The sequence below is a fragment of the Leopardus geoffroyi genome, chromosome A2 (genome assembly GCF_018350155.1).
Source record: "Leopardus geoffroyi isolate Oge1 chromosome A2, O.geoffroyi_Oge1_pat1.0, whole genome shotgun sequence".
NCBI classification, from domain to species: Eukaryota; Metazoa; Chordata; class Mammalia; order Carnivora; family Felidae; genus Leopardus; species Leopardus geoffroyi.
In genome coordinates, this window is record NC_059331.1 from 164,611,340 (window position 1) to 164,634,708 (window position 23,369).

Below are 23,369 nucleotides of genomic sequence, written 5' to 3' on the forward strand. Positions count from 1 at the left end.
AGCCTGCAACAAACCTCACAGGAGCCCCAGCTCCGTCTGGAATTGGAAGTGGGTGGGGATTTTCACCTGCTCTCCCCTCCGCCGCCTCCAAAGTTCCAACGAAGCCCCGGGCCCTGGCGCATCCGGGAGTCCCTCCTCTGCCGGGTGACCTGGTCTGACTCCCGCCTGCCCCCGGGGCCTCCCAAACTCGAGGCATCCTTCTGTGACCTCATTCTCTGCCCCGGGTGCCCCGTGCCACTCTGTGACTCCATCAGGGTAATACCCGCTTCGGCTGCCACGCGTCAGACGTGGGGAGCCGCCTCGCAGATCAAGCTGGGGGAGTGGTTGAGGGCTGAGCTCTGCGCCGACCGTCGCCGCACCTGACCGTGGCGCGCCTGCTTCCCCGCGCACCGGCGGACGGGCCTCCGGGTCCTTTCCCCCCCCACCCCCCACCCCCACCCCCTCGAGAGGTGTCCGAGATCGGCTTCCCGGACGCCCCCGCCGCCGCGCCTGGAGCGTCCCCGCGGCCCGGCTCGGCGGCCGATGGCCAGCAGGACCGCAGCGGGGGCCCGGCTGCCGGAGCGGCCGGGGCCGAGGCGGCGCGCCGGGAGCCCGCGGGCGCAGGGGAGGCACCTGCTCCGCAGCTTGCCGGCGGCGCAGACCCTGGCCAGGGTCATCCGGCCTTGCTACGGCCCCCACGGCCGGCAGAAGCTCCTGGTCACCGCCGGAGGAACCACCGTGCTGACGGGCTACGCCGCGGCCATCCTGCGCGCGCTGGAGCTGGAGCACCCCGCGGCGCGGCTCCTGCGCGAGGCGGCCCACACGCAGGCGGAGAGCAGCGGCGACGGCGCGGCCTTCGTGGTCCTGCTGGCGGAAGCGCTGCTCCTGCAGGCCGAGCACCTGCTGCGCGCCGGCCTGGCCCGCTCCCAGCTGCGCGAGGCCTACGCCGCGGCCACCGCGGAGACCCTGGCCCTGCTGCCCTCCCTGGCCATCCGCTCCCTGGGGCCTCTGGAGGATCCATTTGGGGCCCTCTACTCGGTGGTGAACACCCACGCCGTGTCCCGGGCCGACTGCTTGACCAAGCTGGTGGCCCACGCGTGCTGGGCCACCAAGGAGCTGGACGGCGGCTTCCGACGCGAGCGCGTGGGCGTGTGCACCCTCCGAGGGGGGAGGCTGGAGGACTCGTGCCTGCTCCCGGGGCTGGCCTTGTGCGCCGAGCCCTGCGGGCAGGTGACCGCGGTGCCCGGCGGCGCCAGAGTGGCTCTCTTTGTTTGCGGCTTTGGTCCCGCCAGTCCAAATGCACCGGCCACGGCCCGGCTCTCCGGCCCTGCTGACCTGGCCACCTTCAGGAAAGGAAGTGAGCGGTTGATAGAAAAGCAGGTGGCCCAGCTGGCCAGCGCGTGCATTAACGTGGCGGTGGCATGGGGGGACATCGATGAGAATGCCCTGACGCAGGCTGACAAGCACAACATCATGGTGATTCGAGCCAGGTCCCGGAGGGATATGGTTTACTTGAGTGAGGTGCTGGGCACACCTTTGATGTGTCACCTGCTTCCTCCCCCGAAGCCAGGGAAGTGCCGGAGGGTCTACCAGCAGAAGCTGGGGGAAGGTTTGGCCGTGGTGTTTGAGTGGGAATGTCCGGGCACCCCTGCCGTTACCTTGGTCCTCAGCGGGGCCACAGCCGAGGGGCTGCAGGGCGCGGAGCAGGCTGCCTACCATGGCATCGATGCCTACTTCCAGCTGTGCCGGGATCCCAGGCTGCTTCCGGGAGCTGGGGCCACAGAGATGGCTCTGGCGAAAATGCTCTCAGAAAAAGGAAGCCAACTGGAAGGGCCTAATGGTCCTGCCTTCCTGGCATTTGCACAGGCCCTTCGGTCTCTTCCTGAAACCTTGGCAGAGAACGCAGGCTTAGCCGTCTCCCAAGTGATGGCAGAAATGAACAGAGCTCACCAGGCTGGCAACTTCCTAGTAGGAGTGGGGGTCGAAGGGATAATAAACGTGGCCCAGGAAGAGGTGTGGGACACCCTGACAGTCAAAGCCCGAGGACTCCGGGCCGTAGCTGATGTGACACTGCAGCTCGTGAGCGTAGACGAAATTGTAGTGGCCAAGCAAAGCGCCACGTATCAACAGGACTCGAATCCTGTCCCCAAGAAGGCCAAGGGATGCCTATTTCCTGTAAAAGATCAGCTCCTTGGAACGATTGAGTAGTAACATCCTCAATAAAATGGGGATCGCCAAGGAAGGCACAGTCACCCCCGAAATGGATGTTTGCCGTGTTTTATTCCCTCCGTGTTTTTTTTTTGTTTTTGTTTTTATTTTCAACGTTTATTTATTTTTGGGACAGAGAGAGACACAGCATGAACGGGGGAGGGGCAGAGAGAGAGGGAGACACAGAATCGGAAACAGGCTCCAGGCTCTGAGCCATCAGCCCAGAGCCCCACTCGAGGCTCGAACTCAGGGACCGCGAGATCGTGACCTGGCTGAAGTCGGACGCTTACCCGACTGCGCCCCCAGGCGCCCCTCCCTCCGTGTTTTGTACTGTTAGAGTTCGTTTCTTCAGACAAAAACAACATAAAGGACCATAAGGTAAAAGTCCTTTTCATTGATTTATGTCCTTTCAGACTCTTGGCTTTTTTCATTTTCCTGTTTCTCTCCATCATATTCTGTTCCTTTCCTCCAATAAGAGCAGGATTTACTTGTATTAAAATTTTTTTTCAATGGAGTACCTTGGCTTTGGGAATGCAAAAAAAAAAAAAAAAAGTGCAGGACTCTCTTCCCAACTGTTGGAGTTATCCCCCCACAATATCCTCATATATGTCAATTTCTGTCTCGATGTCACGTTAGCCATCTAGACTGCAGTTCCAGCTCACAGGAGCGGCTGTGCATTCCCGTTGTGATTATTTGGGAAGAGAAGGGGGTGTTCTGTTAAGGCAAAGGGGAGGAGGAGGAGGAGGGGAAAGGAAAATGAACCGGCAGGCAGAAATAAAGCAAAATAAATTCTTGGCACAGATAACAAAGGAACACGTCCCTCAGAACTGCACTGAGGCTGTGAGGAGGGGAGACCTGGGGAACACCTGCCGGCAGCATGTTCCCAGGAGGGCTAGGGCTAGGGTGGGATACCCCTGGGCGCTGAAGAGGGAGTTTGAGCAGAGCTGGGAGCAGAGCAGCACACGTCACCCAAAGCCTTTTCTACTTAAACCATCCAAGTTATTCTGCCTCTGGGAGAAAAGCAGAACCTAGGGACAAAGTGTAGGTCATGGGAAGCTGCAATCTCTTACCATCATGGGGGGGGGGGGGGGAGCTTGAAACATCTGGAAAAAGATCCAGACTCAAGAACTCAAGAAACAAATGTCTTGGGGCGCCTGGGTGGCGCAGTCGGTTGAGCGTCCGACTTCAGCCAGGTCACGATCTCGCGGTCCGTGAGTTCGAGCCCCGCGTCGGGCTCTGTGCTGACAGCTCAGAGCCTGGAGCCTGTTTCTGATTCTGTGTCTCCCTCTCTCTCTGCCCCTCCCCGGTTCATGCTGTGTCTCTCTCTGTCTCAAAAATAAATAAATGTTAAAAAAAAAAAAAAAAAAGAAACAAATGTCTTCTACTGGGCATATTAGCCTCAACGAAGCAAAACAAATGCACAAAGGTTCCTTAAGGCTCGGAAGAAGTGAAATCCTGAAAAGCTGTGAGCGCACAAAATGGAACATGGCCATGTACAGAACTATCCTCGTTATTTCTCATTTAAGATACACAAAGCATCCTCGATGTGTCTTCCCTTGTTGTGTCTCCGTCGCTATATTTTAGTGAATGTAACTAAGTGCTTTCATATTTCTCCCTGGCCCTTGTCAAGTTCCATGTTGCTCTCACAGCCTCAAATCCCGTAACAGGGACGATGATAGAAATAGCAAATTTTTTTAAAGCAGTTCGAACACACTTTGTATACATTTTATTTAATCATCAAAACAAACTTATGAGAAAGGAGCTTGATTACCTCTCGGCTGCAGGAGACACAACCGAACTTCAGAAAAAAGTCATTGGCCAGAGTTACGCAGTAAATAGAAGGGGAAGGTCCATATTCTCTGGTTTGCTGTTTTGTTGCCTCAATCATACATCCCTCTACCGTGATGTTTTCAGAGACAGAACCCCTATGGTTACAAAGAAAGTATGTCTGAAAAGACCTTTTGAAAATTTACAATGTGTTTTTCTTCAATGTTTATTTTTGAGACAGAGAGAGACAGAGCATGAACAGGAAAGGGGCAGAGAGAGAGGGAGACACAGAATCTGAAACAGGCTCCAGGCTCCAAGCCGTCAGCCCAGAGCCCGACACGGGGCTCGAACTCATGGACCGTGAGACCATGACCTGAGCCGAAATCGGACACTTAACTAACTGAGCCCCTTCAGGTGCTCCTACAGTGTGTTCTTAAAATTTGACAAAAAGTCTTATTTTATTAAAATACATTTTAAAAATGGCTCCTGCTCATAGAGAACATTTCAGTTATATATCCAAGACTTGTGTAGTCCAAACAATGTAAGACCATGTATTTTAAAAGTCCCAAGTTTGATATACAATGGATTTTTTTATAATTTATTTGGGGAGAAATCATATTACAACATTACCGGCTCCTTTGCCCCTGGACACACACACACACACACACACACACACACACACAATTATATATATGTAAATGCAACTTAAAACTATCAAGGATGGGCGTCTGGGTGGCTCAGTCAGTTAAGCGTTCTGACTTCGGCTCGGGTCATGATCTCATGGTTTGTGAGTTTGAGCCCTGCATCAGGCTCCACGCTGATGGTGCAGACAGAGCCCGCTTGGGACTCTCTCCCTCCCTCTCTGCCCCTCACCCACGTGCACTCTCTCTCTCTTTCCAAATAAATAAAAAGTTTATTTTTTTTTAATGTTTATTTTTGAGATAGAGCATGCGAGCAGGGGAGGGGCAGAGAGAGAGGGAGACAGACGATCTGAATCAGGCTCCAGGTTGACAGCAGAGAGCCTGATGTGGGGCATGAACGCATGAACCTCAAGACCATGACCTGAGCCAAAGCTGGATGCTTAACCGACTGAGCCACCCAGGTGCCCCAGTTAAAAAAAAAAAAAATCAAGGATACCCTTACAAGGGACAAAGAAAGGTATGGCAGACAAATTCAACTGGCATACACTGAGAACTTTGAAGGCAAAAACGCCTGCTCCAGACTTGGAAGTTGAGGAGAAAGAGAATTCAGGCATCTTATGGGATGTGCCCGAGGGTCCTGGAGCTTGTGAGCTGAGGCCTCTGAATCACATCTATCTATTCCCATCTATCCCAAGACTGGCTGGGAGGCTCTTCAATGCTGTGAGCTGCCAAGTGACCCTCAGATCAATCTCCTTGAGGCAGCCAAAGTAGCTCTCCCCTTCTCGAAAAAGCATTAGCAGCCCCGGAAGGGAGGCGAATGTCGTGTGACAGTGAAGGTGACCGGTGTGGGCAGATAGCAGCCTGGGCTCAGGAAGAGGGCCAGCATGAGGAGTTCACTACAAGCCCAAAGTGCTTGGGGACAGAGTTTCTCGTAGCTTCCGTTGAGGACATCTCCTTCCCTCCAGCCTGCCTTCTAAGCTCTTGCTACTCAAAGCGTGACCCCTGAACCAGCGATGGCATCACCACTCAGAAGCGTGCCACCAATTCACGGATGTGGGACCTCAGCCCTACCCCCCAGACCTACTATGACAGAATCTGCACCTTAACATGATCCCCAAGTGATGGGGTACATATTAAAGTTTGGGATGCACCGATTTAGGCAATAATCCCAATTAGCCCTAGCTTGATTATGCTTAGCGTAACCTCTTAATATCACCAAGCATTCTGTTGAAGTGTTAAAATATATGACTCAGACAGTAGTTGTTTCTTTTCTCCTGCTGGCTGTGGAGAAGTTCACCAGCACTTGCCTCAGTTTTACCGGGTCCAGATCCTGCTTCCAAGGTTACAGGACGGAAGGTGTTCAGTTCTCCAAAGGCCCACAGAGTGGGCTACGCGTTTCTCTTCCAAGATGTGCTTCTCCTAAATTCCAGGAGCAGCCGGGTTTCAGAAACGACACTTCCTACAGCACATGCTTTATGGACCTTGCTGCTGGTGGACTTCACTGTTCTGTCCCCAATCCCTTCCAGCTTAGCGACGCTATTTAATGGGCCTCTGAGATGATCTGGCCAACGGAGAGCAAAGAAACAAGATCCGGAGAACATAGGGAAGAAAATGAGAACTTCGGAGTCCCGGGGAATGAGAGAGAGAAGTGTCTGGCTCAGGGGATAGAGGCTGGGGCTGAGCCACGGGAAGGGTTCCATCCGTTTGGGCACTAGACCCAAGATTGGGACCCACGGAAATATTGGAGTCCCAAAGGGGGGTGGGGGGAGTCATTGGTTCCAAACTGTGGAAAGAAGATGAAAACAAGAAAGCATCATCAATAGTTTGTTTCCATCCTTTGTCTGTGTGAACCTTTCCCCAAGAGTCCCGTCTGAAGAGACCTCCTTATGACAGGAGCTCTACTTTCTAGGCCTACACGTTTCAGGTTCCTTTAGTGCAGAGGCCGAGAAAGAGAGAGAGAGAGAGAGAGAGAGAGAGAGAGAGAAAGCTAAGATAAAAAAGAAAAAGAACCCCCAAACTGGGGACATCCGAATGGGAAGAAAAGAGGGTATGAAGCCTCAGGGACCCAACAATTTCGTTCGTAAATAAGCAAAACTAGTTTTGAGAAGATTTGCTGGGATGCTGTCAGCTGGGCTGATGTTAGTATTCCCACCCCAGGCCACTCCCATCTCTGCTGGAGCCCTTCTGGAACCGGGACCTACTGTGGGTGATGCTTCCCCGGGAACAGGAGGACTGTGAGTGACATTAAGTGCTAACTGCTGGGCTACTTCCTGCCGAGACGTGCTGAAAACTCCTGGGTGGCTCAGTTGGCTCATGGCATGATCTCACAGTCTGTGAGTTCGAGCCCCGCGTCGGGCTCTGTGCTGACAGCTTCGGATTCTGGGTCTCCCTCTCTCTCTGCCCCTCCCCCGCTCGCGGTCTGTCTCTCTCTCTCTCCAAAATAAATAAACATTAAAAAAAAAATAAAAGAATAAAAAAAAGAAAGAAAACTCCCCCTCAATAGCAGTTACCTCGTTAAGGTAACTACTCTGGGGCAAGGTGTCCCTGTGGCACTAAAATGTCGAAACCTGCAGGAGACACATATCTTAGAATCTCTGCGGTTCCAAGAGTAGCTGAGCTAACTTTTCTCCCACAACATCAACCCTCTTCTCCCCCCCCCCACTCCACACACACTAAAGATCCCTTCCTAAATGGGGAGGGACAAGAAGAGGCTTGGTGGGAATGAGGGAAATACTGGCAAGGTGTCTGAGGGGCTCACCTCCCAGGGGTTCTTTTCCTTTTTTTTTTTTTTTTTTTTTTAATTTTTTTTTCAACGTTTATTTATTTTTGGGACAGAGAGAGACAGAGCATGAACGGGGGAGGGGCAGAGAGAGAGGGACACACAGAATCGGAAACAGGCTCCAGGCTCTGAGCCATCAGCCCAGAGCCCGACGCGGGGCTCGAACTCCCGGACCGCGAGATCGTGACCTGGCTGAAGTCGGACGCTTAACCGACTGCGCCACCCAGGCGCCCCTCCTTTTTTAAAGTTTATGTATTTATTGTGAGAGAGAGGGAGAGAGAGAACCCCAGCAGGTTCTGCACTCAGCGCAGAGCCCGGCGTGGGGCTCGATCCCACAAACCGTGAGATCATGACCTCTAGAGATCATGAGGTCTGTACACAGAGTTCAGGGCTTGAAAATTCAAACTGTACAGACGTAGACTGCGTAAGGAATTCAGACACTGTCCTGCTCGCCTCACCGAGGGAGCGTGACGTCGGTTATTACAGAGCTAAGTAAGACAGGCTAGATGCTGATCGGCGAAACAATGGTAATCTTTCTCTAAGGCAGCGCCAATTCAAGATGCGGTTTTATTCACGACCCAAGTTGTTTTAAAAAATGGCTCTCTACAAGTTTTCTTTGAACTCACTGAAGGCATCAGAGAGGAAAAACGACCCCGGGGTGCCTGGGCGGCTCAGTCGATTGGGTGTCCAACTCTTGATATTGGCTCAGGTCATGGTCTCGTGGTCGTGAAATCGAGCCCCAAGTCAGGCTCTGTGCTGAGTGTGGAGCCTGCTTAGGATTCTTTCTCTCACTCTCTCTCTGCTCCTCCCTGGCTTGCTCACTCTCTCTTTCTCTCAAGATAAATAAATAAACATCAAAAAAAGAAGAAAGGAAAAGTAGATCCCAGGGAGTTTAGGGAAGATAGCCTTTCTATACTGTACGGAACTCACAGTGAAACACGTTTTCATATCCAGATCATCATTAATCTTTTTAAACATCTTAACACCTGCGTGTTCTGACTTCTGTGCCCAGACTTCAGAACCTCAGCATTCCCGAGGCCCCCAGTCTGGCTGCTTCCTGGAACTTACCCCCTTGGGAGGCAACTAAGCTCTGGACAAGTTTTCCCCTCCAGAAGAGATGCGATCTGTCCCGCCAATCTCGGTCTTCTCTGCGTAGATGCGAAATATTACAAGCTTCACACTTCATTCCTGCATTTGTTTTGACTAAACACTTATTTCAGTTTTATTAATGGATTTGTTTATAGAAGGTATAATAATCTATTGCAATATCGTTTCCAAAATTGCTTGTGATTTGTTTGTTTGTTGTAAGTAGGCTTCATGCTTAGCGTGGAGCCCAGTGTGGGGCTTGAACTCACGACCCTCAGATTAAGACCTGAGCTGAGATCAAGAGTGGGACGCTCAACTGTCTGAGCTTGTGATGTTTTTTTTTTTTTTTACATCAGATTTTAATTTGAGAAGAATCTGCACATGCCTTAGTTCCTGAAACTAAATAGAAAACATTTCAAAATATACTCAGTTATTGAAATTTAAAGGTTTTTTGTTGTTGTTAATGCAGATGTAGTTGACATATAACATTGTATCCAGTTTAGGTACACAACACAAAATTATAAGTCTATATCTAGCTATCTATGTATGATAGAAATGCTTACTGCAATAAGTTTAGTTAACACGCATCACCTCACAGTGACAAGTTTTTTCTTATGATTAGAACTTTTAAGATCTACTCGCTCAGCAACTTTCAAAAACACGATAGTATTTTATAGTATTACTAACTGAACATGCTGTACATTACACCCCCAGGATGTATTTCTAACCGGAAATTTGTAACCTTCGACCCCCTCCACTCATCCCTCCATTCCCTGCTTCTGGCAACCACCAGTCTGTTCTCTATATCTATGAGTTCATGTTTGTTTTGGTTTTGGTTTATTTATTTATTTTGAGACAGAGGGCACACACATGCGTGTGTGCAAGCAGGGGAGGGGCAGAGAGAGAGAGGGAGGGAGGGAGAGGATCCCAAGCAGGCTCAGTGTTGTCAGCGTGGACCCTGAAACCAGGTTCGATCCCAAGAACCATCAGATCATGACTTGAGCTGAAATCGAGACGCCTAACTGACTGAGCCACCCAGGCGCCCCTGTTTTTTGTTTTTTAGAATCCACATATAAGTGAGATCACGCGGTATTTGTCTTCCTGTCTGACTTACTTCACTTAGCATAAGGCTCTCAGGGTACATCAAATTGTTGCAAATGGTAGAATTTTCTATTTTATGGCTGAATAATATCCCATTCTATATATTTTTATTACTTTTTAAGACTATACATATTACATATTCTTTATCCATTCATCCATCAATGGACTTAGGTTGTTTTTATATCTCAGTCACTGTATATAATGCGGCAATGAACATGGGGGTGTAGGTAGCTTTTTGAGAGGGTGACTTGATTTCCTTCTGGTGTATACTCAGAAGTGGTATTGCTGAACCACATGGTAGTTCCATTTTGAATTTTTTGAGAAATCTTCATTCTGTTTTCCGGAGTGGTTGCACCAGCTTGCATTCCCACCAACAATGCACAAAGCTTTCCTTTCCTCCGCATCCTCGTCAACACTTGTTATTGTCTCTCTGATCATAGCCATTCTAACAGCTGTGAGGTGATATCTCATTGTGGTTTTTTTTTTTTTTCTTCAATGTTTTTATTTATTTTTGAGACACAGAGAGAGCATGAGCAGGGGAGGGGCAGAGAGAGAGGGAGACACAGAATCCGGAGCAGGCTCCAGGCTCCGAGCTGTCAGTGCAGAGCCCGACGCGGGGCTGGAACTCACAAACTGTGAGATCATGACCTGAGCTGAAGTCGGAGGTTTAACCAACTGAGCCACCAGGCCCCCCATCATTATGGTTTTGATTTGTATTCCCCTGATGATTAGTGATATTGCAGACCTTTGTATGTACTTATCGGAAAAATGTCTATTCAGGCCCGCTCACTTTTTAATCCAATTTTTCCGGGCGCTATTGAGTTGTAGGAGTTCTTTATGGAAATTTAAAGTCCTGATTCAGACGTCCAGCATCACAGCATAAAGGTAACATCCATGGAGATTGGTGTGCTTATGCTCTCCTCACAAGCTTTTCTGTTTTTGCACACATTTGTTATGTTGCCCTATGACGTGATAGACCCTACAAATGAGAATATCGTTAACGATTTACAATATGGAAATGCTAAGGTAATAAACACGGTCTGAGAAAATATTCTTTTCCTTTTTATTACAATGTACTTCATTTTCTGTTATATGACAAACTCACTTGGTATAACCGCTTTGCTGCCCCTTTATTTTCTGTGCGCTGGTTTTTTTTATGGTTAATTTCATGTACCCCCTCACCCACTTCTTTATTTCTATGTGGGTGGTTTCTACTTTTCCATCGACGTCTCTTGGTTCTCATTACAGTGAGTGATTAATCTTCGTTGCCTTTTATTCCATGTATTCTTCCTCTTCCTCTTCCTCCTCCTCTTCTTGAGGAGGAAATCAGGACAGTTTTATTTACCGGCGACCCTCCGGACCGAGCTTGGGTGGGGACGCCTGGGGCAAAGTGTTCCTGCAGCTTCTTCCACACGCCTCTCGCCATTTCCTCAAACGCGCCGCCCGGTGACTGTGGCCCGGGTCAACTCCCACGGTTCCACGAACAGGCCACGGAAGCCCGCGTGTCCGGGGCGAGGCTGCTTGTGCAGGAGTTTGCGTGGAGTCACGCCAAGCTTTCACACGGCCGCCCGCAGGCCTCAGCCCGGGGTCCTCTCCCTCCTCGAGGCCCGAGCCGCCCGCCGCACAGGTCAGCACGCGAGGCCGCCACCAGTCTCGCGCATGCGCCGTCCGCGCAGAACGGAAGGAAACACCGGAAATGGCCGGCCGCCATCTTGAGGCCCACTGCCTGTCTGTGGGTCCTTGGAGTGCACGTACTGCCTCCTCCTTTTACCTCTTGGACGCGTTCATTTTTCCTGGCCGGTTCACGAAAATAATTCCCCATTTTGTGCCCCAAATCTGTATTTCCTTTTCATAAATTACATTTCTTCCATTTTTTTTTCACTCTGTGGAAGAGAGATCTTTTCACAGATCTCTTCAGCTTTTTACTTTCACGAACTTTCCCCTCTTCTTTTGTCTACTGAACCCTCACAAACTCATATTTTGGACTCACCCCAACAATGGGTTTCTGGAAGTGCTGCCAGTTAGACATTTCTCTCATTCTGCATAGTAGACTGTGGAGAGTCCTGGAAGTAAATTATTTGTTTCAAGTCATAGTGGGGGTACAGTTGGATTTCCTATTGCAATATGAACATTTATATTAAACACCAACCCAGGATTAAGAGTTACCCAGGGGTGCCTGGCTGGCTCAGTCCTGGCGCATGTGACCCTTGATCATAGGGTTGTGAGTTCCAACTGAACCATTGGGTATAGACATTACTTAAAAATGTCTTAAAAAAAAAAAAAAGTAAAGAAAAGAAGAGAACTACCCAGAAACAAGATTTCCGCTTGGTCAACAGGCGAGGAGTCTCAAGCAGGCAATCTTGGCTAGTATGGGACTGTAAAAATACCCCACTCATCTCCTGCTGCAGGGAGGGTGACTGGCAGAGCCCCTCAGTCACTGGTCTTGGAATCCAGCACCGCAATCTTGGGAAGGGAAGGTGGGCTCCAGCACTCTGGTCAGCCCGGCCAAAACCATCTCTGAGCTACACTGCTGAGAACTTCCTACCCACCCAGCCCCCTCTATCTCCCTGCCCAGGGGCCAGATCTCCCTGCCTACTCCAACTCTCTCCCCTTTCTTCCTCCCATAAATCTCTTGCATGACAATCCTGTCTTTGGCATCTACTTTGCAGAGGATCTGAACTAACAGGACGGTAGGTCATAAACACAAGATTACTCGGAGACGGATTGCCTCTTCCTTGCACTAGATTTGTCCTCCCAAGCGCAGGGACTCTCCTCTTCTCAAAAGTCACTCAAGGAAGGAGAACTTTAATTTATAACCAGCTACCACACCCTCCACCTAAGAGCCGCTCCCCACACCACTCCCTAATGGGCACAGCTCAGGCCACACCTGAACTGCAGCCCGACACCTTCCCAACTACCAAACAAGCGGGTGCAAGCACCCCCGCCCCACTTTCCTCTTTCCCAAGTGTTATGCTTCATTTCCGGGAGTCAGTGAAGCTTATCCTAGAGACCTTTCTCTTTTTAGTAAGGCTTTATTACTGCATTAATAATAATTAAAGCAAAATGCCTTGCAGAAGCATAGCATTTTTTGTTACTTTCTCAAACCTTTTCTAAAAACATTGCCTCATTTGATCCACATGATGACCGTGACTGTAGACGGGACTCGTATCATCTTCACGAAGAAGAAACCGAGACACAGACCGGTCTCTGTGGGTGTCGATTTCCAAGTCTGTCCAATGAAGACTCGAACCCTATGACCTGTGAGTCCTCTTCTCCTTTGGAAATGGTAGGATTTTCATACTTTGTCTGATACTGCACAGTTAGTGGGTGTGAGATGGATGCCCTTCGGTGCCAGGCTAATTCTCCCATGCTGTGTTCTCTTTGCTGACGACAGAGCTGGCCGACGTTTACTAGCCGTCCCCGTCTGCCATGCCCTGTGCTGATGACCTGGGAAATACCTGCTCAGCTCCCTCTCCTGCCCGCCTGGAAGTATTTAGGTTTGGCTTCCACACACACTTATCAGGAGCGGACACTACCCCTGCTCTGAGAATGGACTCGTGATTGGCTTAATCTGATCAACATTTTCTGTGCTCCAGATGACAGTCCCTGGTCTAGGGCCGGGCCCGGGCCCAGGCCCAAAAGGTCCAACCGGGGTGAACTGGTGGAATCTGGCCTGGATCAGGGATGTAGGTGTACTCTCTCCTACCGGATATAAATCAGGAAGCACTGTCTTTATTGCTCCTGGCAGCCTCTCTGTGGCCCCAAGGGGGAAAAGCCACAGGATTCTTGTTTGGGCCAATAGTTTTTAGCAGCGAAAATCCATGAAACGTCTAGGTCCCTAACAATGAACAATCAACATAGCCAAAGACAGATGAGGTCATTGAGACTCAGAGTTACTAGACTTTGCCAGGCTCACACTGCCTGTTTGGGGAGGTGAGGATTAGATTTCAACTTTCCACCAACTGACCCAGGGTTCTCCTGGCCTCAGCAAGTAGAGAATGCGCCCCGGTGCAAAGATTCTTGAGAAAAATCAGAGTTCTAGCTGCTGAGCTGACCCCAGAAGTGTTTGAAGGGGAGGAAGGGGAAACTAGAAGAAGCTTCCTTCTTTCGTCTTTCCAGCCTAAGACAGAAAGATGACAGGGCCCGAGCTGAGCATGAAGGTTAACACAGAACCAGAAACCTTTCCCTTCCCCCACCCTACCCTTCCATCAAGCAGAGAGCCTCTGAGACTGCCCTGAAGGAAGAAGGCGTTGCCTGCCAAGTTCCTGCCTACCTGGGGTCAGGGTGAGGACAAGGCAGGGAGGACTTGTTTGAACCGCTGGAAAAGAGGTGGGCAAAAAGGTAGCCTTGGGGCAACTCAGTCTTCTTGTGAAACAATAGCCAGAAATAAAGCACACAAATTAACGAAACACAAAACATTTACAAACGGAATAGCTATTTTGGCAGAATCAGACACGGACAGTTCGGTTAGCCCATTGGATCACAGAAAACATACAATTCATTTATTCATCAAAGATTTATGGATGAATACCTTCTGCCGGGAAGGTGTGCTCACATCTTAATGGGGGAGGGGAGATGAAGGGAAACAGACCGTAACAAGTAAACAAACAAGATGAGTTCAAACTGTGCTCCTGCTCTGAAGGAATTAACAGGGTGATATGATAAAATGTACTTGGTCAGGCAGGAGGAGTCCTACTTTAGATACTGTCAGAAATGCCTGCCCAAGGTGACACTTGAGCTAAGCCATAGAAATCTGAAGAAAAGCTGATCCAGACAGGTCAGGAAACAAGTGCAAAGGCCCTGTGGCAAAAAGTGCTTGGCAGAAAAGGTGGTCAGTGTGCCTGGAGTGTGGTGAGCTGACACTGGAGAGGAGGCCAGGATCCTATGAGGCAAGGCCTCGGAAGGCGTGATGGGGGCTTTGTAAGGTGCCAATGCAGCTGGAAATACCAGTCTGCCGCCATTCTTCTGCATATATTCATGAGCCATGGTGGATTCGCCCAATGGACCTCTGGGGTTTGACCCCAGGTTGAGTTTGAAATCTCCCAATTTAATGACCTCAGGAAAGCTACTGGAGTTCCCTCGTTTGAATAATCAAGGGTTTGAAGCCGAAAGACTTGTGTGGCGATTAGCTCCAAATCTCAGCATTATCAATTTATCCTTACAATCAAAAGCGGCCATTTACAAAACTTGCACAAATTTTGGAGGAAACCCAGAATTTAAACTGTCAGAAGACCACTGCATGAACGATCGATGTAGCCCTCCCCGCCCGGAAAAACCAATTATGCTGTCGGGCTAACCAACTCTTGTCGCTGCAGCCTCACTCTGCCCTTTATAAGAACTCAATCTCGAGCCTGGGTCTGGGTCGATCTGGGGGTTCCAGCTCATTTTCCGTTTCACAAACTCAGAGCAATAACCATCTTCGTGCTGATATTTACCGCGTTTGCGCCAGCCCTCCGCCCAGCAGCGCGGGGACGTGTGTCCCCGCGGCCGAGTCCGGGGGCGGGCGGAATGGAGGCGTGGGGCGGGGAGAGGGACGCGCCCGGACGACCCGACAGATGGGCCCCGGGAGGAAAGCCGGGAAGGCGTTTTCGGCCTCCTACTCGGGGAGAAAGGAAAAGCGAGTGACGCAAAAAGGAGGAAAGGGGCAGGAGGCGAGCGTGCGGGCAGCGCAGGGCGCCGAGCGCTGGGGGCAGGCGCAGGAGGGCAGCGAGCGCGCCGCGGAGCTCGGCTCCCGGGGCGGCGGGCGACGCGGAGGGGAGACGGGGAATGCTGGCAGCGAAGTGGCGAGGGACCGGAACAGAACTCGGGACGACGCCGGCCACGAAGGACCCGGCAGAGACCTCGCGCTGAGACGCCAGCCGGGCGGAGCTGCTCAGGAGGGGCCGCGGAGAGGGTGGGCACCGGGCCGGAGGCCAATGGGAGGGCGAGCCGGGACGGGGCGGGGCGCCAGGCAGCTCGAGGCCAATGGGGAAGGGGAGTCAAAGGCAGGGGCGGGGCGCCGGGAGGCTCGAGGCCAATGGGAGTACGAGCTGGACCGGGGGCGGGGCGCCAGGCTGCGAAAGGGCCAATAGGAGGCTGAGCCGGGGAGCGCGGGCGGCCGTCCTGGCCGCCGCCTGGGGAGAGGGACCCGGAAGGCGGTGGGGGCGGGGAGCCTGGCTGACAACCTGTCAAATCCACTTTGGGGCGAACTAGGTCACGCGCCTCCCCGAGCCAGGGCGCCCCCGCCCTGCGCGGCCCAGCGGGTGGCCCGCGGGCCGGCCCGGCTGCTTCCTCTTCCTGCCGGCGGTGGGGGCGGGGCGGGCGCCGGGACACCTGCCTCCCCGGCCCTGCGGCGGCCGCTCGTTTTTCTGCTCCCAGGCGCTCGTCCGCACGGGCTCTCCCTGAGACAGCCGGGCCCACCGCGGCTCCGCAGTTGAAAACAGGGCCCTCCCGAGCAGCCCTGCAAAGTTGCGAACTCCCCACGGCGCCGCTCGTTCGTGGGGGAACGGTGGCCCAGTCCCCGCGTTCGCGGAAGCCGGCTGCCGGCGCACTACTTGGCGCGGAAGGAGCCGCGGGCGGCGGAGGGATCCCGCGGGCCGCAGCACGGGGCGGTCGGGGCCGAGGCCCGGCCCCGCGGCGGCGAGGTGCGCGGAGCAGAGCCGGGCGGCCCGCCGCGCCGGTGCGTCCCAGTCACCTGCCCCCGCAGGAGAGCAGGCGGCTCGCGGGCCCCGGGCGGCGGGGCGGCGCTTTGTGTCTCTGGTGTAGCGGGTGGAGCGGGAGGCTCTGCCGGCCGGCCCTTGTCGTCACTCAGACGCTTCTCCCTGCTTGAGCTCCGACACGTAGTTCTCGAATTGTTTCCAGGCGAATGCAATGAAATAAAAGCCTCAATTAGAAGTCAGCACTATACAAGTCCCGGGGATTATAAATCTGCTCCAACATCATCATGTGGGATTTATGCCCTTGCACTTCTGCTTAGGCCATACGTCCATTTCTCTTCAATATGGATCCTTAATAGAGCTGTATCCGCCTTTTTAAGGTCTTCAAAATGGATGTTGATGCACACTCTCTAATTAGCAATACTTATGTTAATGTTTCGATCCTGTTCTCCATTATTTCTCGATGCAAATGTGCTTAAAACTTTTGCATTGAATAGACAGTAAGTGTAATGCTTTGTTTAATTTTTACTACTTGGCCATTCAAATTATGCTAATTTCCCCCCAGAACTAGGTGATGCATTGTTTTAGGTAACAATGACCCAACTCCCCTCCTCTACTCCTAGGTTGTATAAAATCGAAGGGTAAAATGTAGATTGAAAACCCTAAAATTGGAACGCAAAATTTAAATTCTTGCCATAGTAATTATGTGAAGTGTGTCCTTGCAGCATTACAATGGAATGGAACAAATAAAAACATTGCCTTTTCGTTCAAATGTTTCTTTAAACAAACGCCGTATTTCTTAAATACATGCAAGCATTGTGCTTAAACATTTGCATATGTCTAAATGGAAAACTTGTGCTCATTTTTATTACTTTACCAAAGGCATATTTCATCAGTAAAATACGTCTATTTCCTTTTAAAGTCTAGTCTTTAAATGCGTTTTAGCTACCACTTGGAGAAGAAAACAATATACTAGATCGTCTATGTATAGAGTGTAGAGATGTAATTTTTTTACATTTACGAGTAACATGGTCATCAAGAAAAAACTGGAGAAAATGAAAAAGTAAACTGTTCTCTAAATTCAACATAGATATGAACTTACTCGTTAATTAGCTGTAGGATTATAATTGTTGAAGTACCATAGTTTTTACTCTGTAATATAGTATTATCAATAAAAGTTTGGGATAGATGTCCAACTTTTTGATATAAATTTAAATTGAACAAAACAACAAAAGACCGTTGATAGGTTTTATTATACCTAATTCCTCACTCCTAGCTAATTTTCCAAAGGGCATAGTTCTCTATTTTGACCAGTTGGCAACCTAACAGGGTTAAAAGATTCTAGCCCTTTTTGGGGATATAAAAAAAAGTTATCTTCCCTTATTTCCAAAGTTTTGTTGTCACTTCCCACTGAAAGGTGTGGGGTTTTTTTTTTTTTGTTGTTATCCTTTTAATGCTAATTAATAGTCACTAAAAAGACAATAAAACCACAAATGTTTTTCTGCAATTAATAAACCACAAGATTGTTAATAACAGAAAGTCAACTTTTAGAACACAAGCTTGAATTGCATATCCTCACACAAAAATTGCATGCTGGAAGTTAGCCATTATACCTATTATATTACATTAATAAGTAAAAATGGAGATTTTAAAAGTCAAAGTGCAATACTAAAAAAATCATCTTGCTACTTTGGGGTATATTTTCACTCATCTAACAAAGGGCTCAAAAATGTTTCTTAACATGAGTGTTTTGATGCAAGGCTTCACATCGCTTTTTAACTTCTGATTTCATAAAAAAGCTAAATCCTTCCATTTCTCTTCTCTTCAAATATGAAAATTAGAAACATTCTGCCTTAATTATCTCTTCTGTTGTATCCCTTGCTAGCAAATTCTCTTGGAATAGATTTGGGAAATTCATTAGCTTTATAAGTGGAGTTACTGTTTTCCCTAAACACTTCATGTATAATTCCTTACAGGAGGATTTTTCTAATTCTCTACCAACATGTGTTGGCACAATTTTATTTCTCAGTTGGTACTGCATTTCCTGGACTAGAAGAAAACAGCAGGCAACCTCTTTACTTCCTTTGGGGAGGAGGGTGGGTGGCTTTACCCCAGGGTAAAGACATTCTCATGGCAGCTTAGCCTGGACTATATGATTGGAAATTCAGCTTGAACCAAAAGGGGTAAAAGGTCCTGTGGACGGGAAATAAATATGCCTTGAGTTAGAGGTTGCAAACCAGTGGTCTGCAGATGTGTTTGTTTGCCTCTGACAATGTTAAGGAAGTTTTTAGTTTCCAAGATTTCAAAAATGGGAGACTTGAGATTATAGCTAGTTTCTTGTCTGGTTATGTGCTGAGATAGCTGACTAGTTGCTGCCCCCTTTACACAGGGTATACATTGGCTCCCCTGGGCTCAATGCAATCGTTTATTCTAGACATCTGGCCACTGGAGGAATCTGTGTTTGGGATACCTGCTCCAGGTTCTATAAAATTGTGAAAGACATCGTCACAGAGTGAAGGTAGACTTAGGAAGAAGACATGATCCTAAGTTTCTAAGTAAATACGATGAGCTCAGAAATGAAAAGTCACTGGAATTATATATGGCAACTGGATGTATCCCATTATTTCTCGTATCAGTCCCCTGGCACAAGGAAAAGTCAGGTTGTATCAAAGAGGAAAAAAAAAATTTTTTTTTAAAGAAAATGATGTTTTTGTGTTGTACTTTCCACTTGGAAAGGCACACTGCCTTGATTCAAATGAAAATCACTGGAAATCTTGGCTAATAGAACCTAGGAACAGTAGCCAAATGTGAAAGACTGTGCAAGAAGAAGAGATTCCCCAAAGGGCTACAGAATAACAGTGATGATGATGGTGACAACAATGTCTTGACATTTTTGAGCGATAACTGTGTGCTGGACATTGTTCCAAGGGCCTTATCTGAACTGTGTCATATTGTTATATTTTACTTTCCAATTTGCTACCCCACCTTCTTTTTCTTCTTGCAGCTACCTTGAACTCTCTAAAACTCTAGATGAGGTAAATGCTATAATTTTGCTGAGCCTTAAGATGGCACTAACCTTTGGCCTTGACTGGTTCTGAGTGCCTGGATGTTCTTTTTTTGCGGCCTTTCCTTGACTGTACCCCAAGTTTGTCCTCCCTTAGGCCTCTTCCTGTCACGGTCTATGTGTCTATTCCTACTGGCACCAGACTTCTCACCTCAGCAAGAAATATTCTTGGGCAGAGGATAGAGAGAATCAGCCAAGGCTGCAGCAACAAATGTGGTAGGAAGGAAAAGAGGGATGAAAGAGAGAAATAAGACAGCACTAAGGACAGGGAAAGGGGGATGGGCACAGAAACAGCCACCTCACATCCTCTCTTCCCCATGAACATCGTCATCAAAATCAACATCAAGACCCAATGAAAACAGCTGCATCCTAGAAAAGTGTCCAAGTTTGTGTCCAGATAGATTGTGTTTGATGATTGTTGGGAGTATGAAGCAGACTGACTCTGTTGTTACATTCAGGTGAAACCCAGATACGTCTATGAGGGAAGTTTAAATAATATATGTAATTAACATATATAGATATATAATGTACCTTACATATTATCTAATTAGTATATAATTATCTAATTAATATATACAAATATATAATATCTGTTATATTTTCATATAATAGTGTTTATGAAAGTTTTAATAAGATGGCTCAATACCATATTAGATGAAGAAAAGGCAAAAAAAAGTTGTATATAAAAACATTTAGGGGGCACCTGGCAGCCCTGTTGGTTAAGCATCTGACTTTAGCTCAGGTCACGATCTGACGATTTATGAGTTCGAGCCCTGTGTGAGGCTCTCTGCTGGATCCCCTGTCACCCTGTCTCTTTCTGCCCCTCCCCAGCTCACGTTCTCTCTCTCTCTCAAACTGAATAAATAAACTTTAAATAAAACAAACATTTCCTTTAAAAAATTAGGAGTTAGGGGCGCCTGGGTGGCGCAGTCGGTTAAGCGTCCGACTTCAGCCAGGTCACGATCTCGCGGTCCGTGAGTTCGAGCCCTGCGTCAGGCTCTGGGCTGATGGCTCAGAGCCTGGAGCCTGTTTCCGATTCTGTGTCTCCCTCTCTCTCTGCCCCTCCCCCGTTCATGCTCTGTCTCTCTCTGTCCCAAAAATAAATAAACGTTGAAAAAAAAAATTAAAAAAAAAATAAAATAAAAAATTAGGAGTTAAAATACCACTTTAATTTTTTTTTTATTGTTTGAATGTTTATTTATTTTTGAGAGAGAGAGAGAGAGAGAGAGCGTGAGCAAGGAAGGGGCAGAGAGAGAGAGGGAAACACAGAATCTGAAGCAGGCTCCAGGCTCCGAGCTGTCAGCACAGAGCCTGATGTGGGTCGTGAACCCACGAACCATGAGATCGTGACCTGAGCCGAAGTTGGATGCTTAACCAACTGACCACCAAGTGCCAGGTGCCTCATATATTGCTTTAATTTTTTTTAATTTTTTTTTTAACGTTTACTTATTTTTGAGACAGAGAGAGACAGTGCATGAACAGGGGAGGGTCACAGAGAGGGAGACACAGAATCCGAAACAGGCTCCAGGCTCTGAGCTGTCAGCACAGAGCCCGACACGGGGCTCGAACTCACAGACCGTGAGATCATGACCTGAGCCGAAGTCGGACGCTTAACCGACCGAGCCACCCAGGTGCCCCATATTGCTTTAATTTTTAATTGATGAAAGTATTACATGAATATGTTTAAAAGGCTAGAAAAAATGGCAAAATAACGGTGGTTCTGGATGTCCAAAAGTTTTCTAGTGACTATAAAGTCCTTATATAATCAAAAGAAGATGAAATAATTAAGAACCTGGGGGGGAAACTAAAAATCAAGCAGAGAATGTATTTAACTGACTTTTAGTTCTAGGAAAGAAACTAAAAACTACACTATTGCTACAGATGTTTCTCTCTCCAGATTTCAAAAATGGTTTCCAACTCTCTCAAGGGGACTGAGCAAGAGAGGACAGATGGCTGAGCAGAAGCCACTCCCAGTGCTAGAAAAGTAACTCAGAGTACATGTCACGCTGATGCCACATCTGTGATATCTGCTTTGAGCAGAGAAGTATGGCACATACCGTTTTCCCCTCCTGGGACTTGGAGCATATCGGTCCCCCATGTGCGTTGCGGAAGGATAAGTATATAGTCCAGAGCATCTAAGAAGGTGTATTAGTTTCCTCGGGCTGCCAAAACAAAGTACCACAAATGGAGTGGCTTAAACATCAAAAAATGTATTTTCTCAAAACTCTAGTGGCTGGAAGTCTGAGATCAAGGTGTGTACAGGGTTGGCTTTTTCTGGAACCTCTCTCCTTGGCTGGTGATGGCTGCCTTTTTGTCGTGTCCTCACATGGTCTCCCTTCTGTGTCTCTGTGTCCTAATCTTTTCTTATAAGGATACCACTCATATTGGACCTGGATCCACCCTACTGACTTCATTTTAACTGAATTACTTCTTTAAAGACCCTATATCCAAATCGAGTCACATGCTGAGGCTCTGAGGGTTAGGACTTCAAGAGGAATTTGGGGGATGTAGCCCATAAGAGAAGGTGAGGAGCTGACCAGAGAAGGTGGTTCTTCGAGTGTGACACGTGGGTGATTGTTCTTGAATCAGAAGGATGGATATTGAGTTGCTGGGGTACTCATGAGACATGTGGTGTGGCTGGATAGGCAGACAGCTTTCCAGAGGAAGAGGCAACGGCTTGGGGACAGTCGAAGTAGTAAAACTGTAGTTAGCTACGTTTTCAGAAACTTTTGGCCAGTTGGCTCTCCTTAAATTTTGTAACGAATGAAGAAGACCATCTTAAGGTCTACTTCTAGACAGGACTTTCCAGCAGTGTCATGAAAATTTACCTAAAAGGTTATCAGAAGGAAAGGAGGTTAAGAGCATAGCAGACCTGTTGAATATCTTCCATGAGCTTTTTGATACTCTCTTTTATTTAAGATATATGGATGATATCATGCCTGCTTGAGGGGATCTACTAGAAAGTAAATTTATATTGCCGGCCAACCACTTCATGGGAAGAACCAATGTCCCTCTGCCTGATGGTAACGAAACAGTGTGCACGCTCAAACATTTCTTGCATTGTCCATACGGGAAGGTGAAGTAGCCTTGGGAAGGCGAAAGAACAAATGAGGACAAGTGGAGCAATAGCAAGCAACGACGACAAAACAAATCCCAACCTGCCTTGCCTTTTTCTGCAGTAAGAGAATTCTGAGTTTGAGTCGGAGAACTCGATGTCATTTCGTGGCAGCCTCCGGTCCCTTTTGGAAAAGGTGAGGGTACGTATGATGAATAAATAATACCATCATATTTCGCCTCCGTAGAAAAAACCTGCATGTGCAAGCAACAATCTCTTCCTTGTCTCGATATTAAATTGCTTAGCTGGACTAAAGCAAACCTTTAAAAATAAATTAAAAAAACTGCTTGGCATCCATACTGGTGAGTATAAACACAAAGGAAATCAATCAGCATGCAAAAGTGACATTGAGTCAACTTTGACTTTCTTTCCCGCTGGACTTCTTTTTACTTAGGCTTCATGGGGATTGTATTTTGGGGAAGCCCTGAGACACAGAAAGCTTAAGGGATGCCACGGACCGAATTATGTACCCACCCCTATCCCCCCTCCCCCCAACGGTCCCCACCGCCAGCCACCCACCCCGCCGCCAAATTCATAGGTTGAAGCCGTGACCTCCCATGAGACTGTACCTGGAGCTGGGGCCTTTGGAACAAAACTAAAGTTGAATGAGGTCATAGGGTGGAGCCCTGGTCCGATGGAATTATGTCCTTTATAAGAGACCCCAGAGAGTCTGCTCTCCCCCTGCCATGTGAGGGAGGACCCAACAAGAAGCCAGAGAGCAAGCCATCACCTGTAACCTAATCAGTTGGCACGTGGGTTGGACTCCCAGACTCTGCAGCTGTGAGAGAATAAAGGCCTGGCGTTGAACTCCCAGTATATCGTATGGCAGCCCAGGCCGACTGGTTCCAGTGACCTGTCTAAACACCGGTCTCCTTTTCATCCTCGGGGGACTTCACCTTAATTGTTTCTCATTACCTTTTTTTCCTGAAGAAATGATGCCCAGTTCTCCCAGGCTATAGTAAGCTGCCCCTCTCTGTCAGAGCACTTTTTGATC

General features: G+C 48.6%; 2 protein-coding genes across 3 annotated transcripts in view; one reads left to right on the forward strand and one right to left on the reverse strand.

The window, feature by feature from the left end:
- Positions 1-23,369, reverse strand: part of XRCC2 (X-ray repair cross complementing 2) — a 184,557-nt gene that overhangs the window by 6,497 nt on the left and 154,691 nt on the right. The window lies entirely within an intron of this gene.
- On the forward strand, positions 241-2,244 carry CCT8L2 (chaperonin containing TCP1 subunit 8 like 2). The gene has a single exon (XM_045496258.1). It carries the CDS (start codon positions 523-525, stop codon positions 2,185-2,187), a length of 1,665 nt encoding a protein of 554 aa, XP_045352214.1. The 5' UTR covers positions 241-522; the 3' UTR covers positions 2,188-2,244.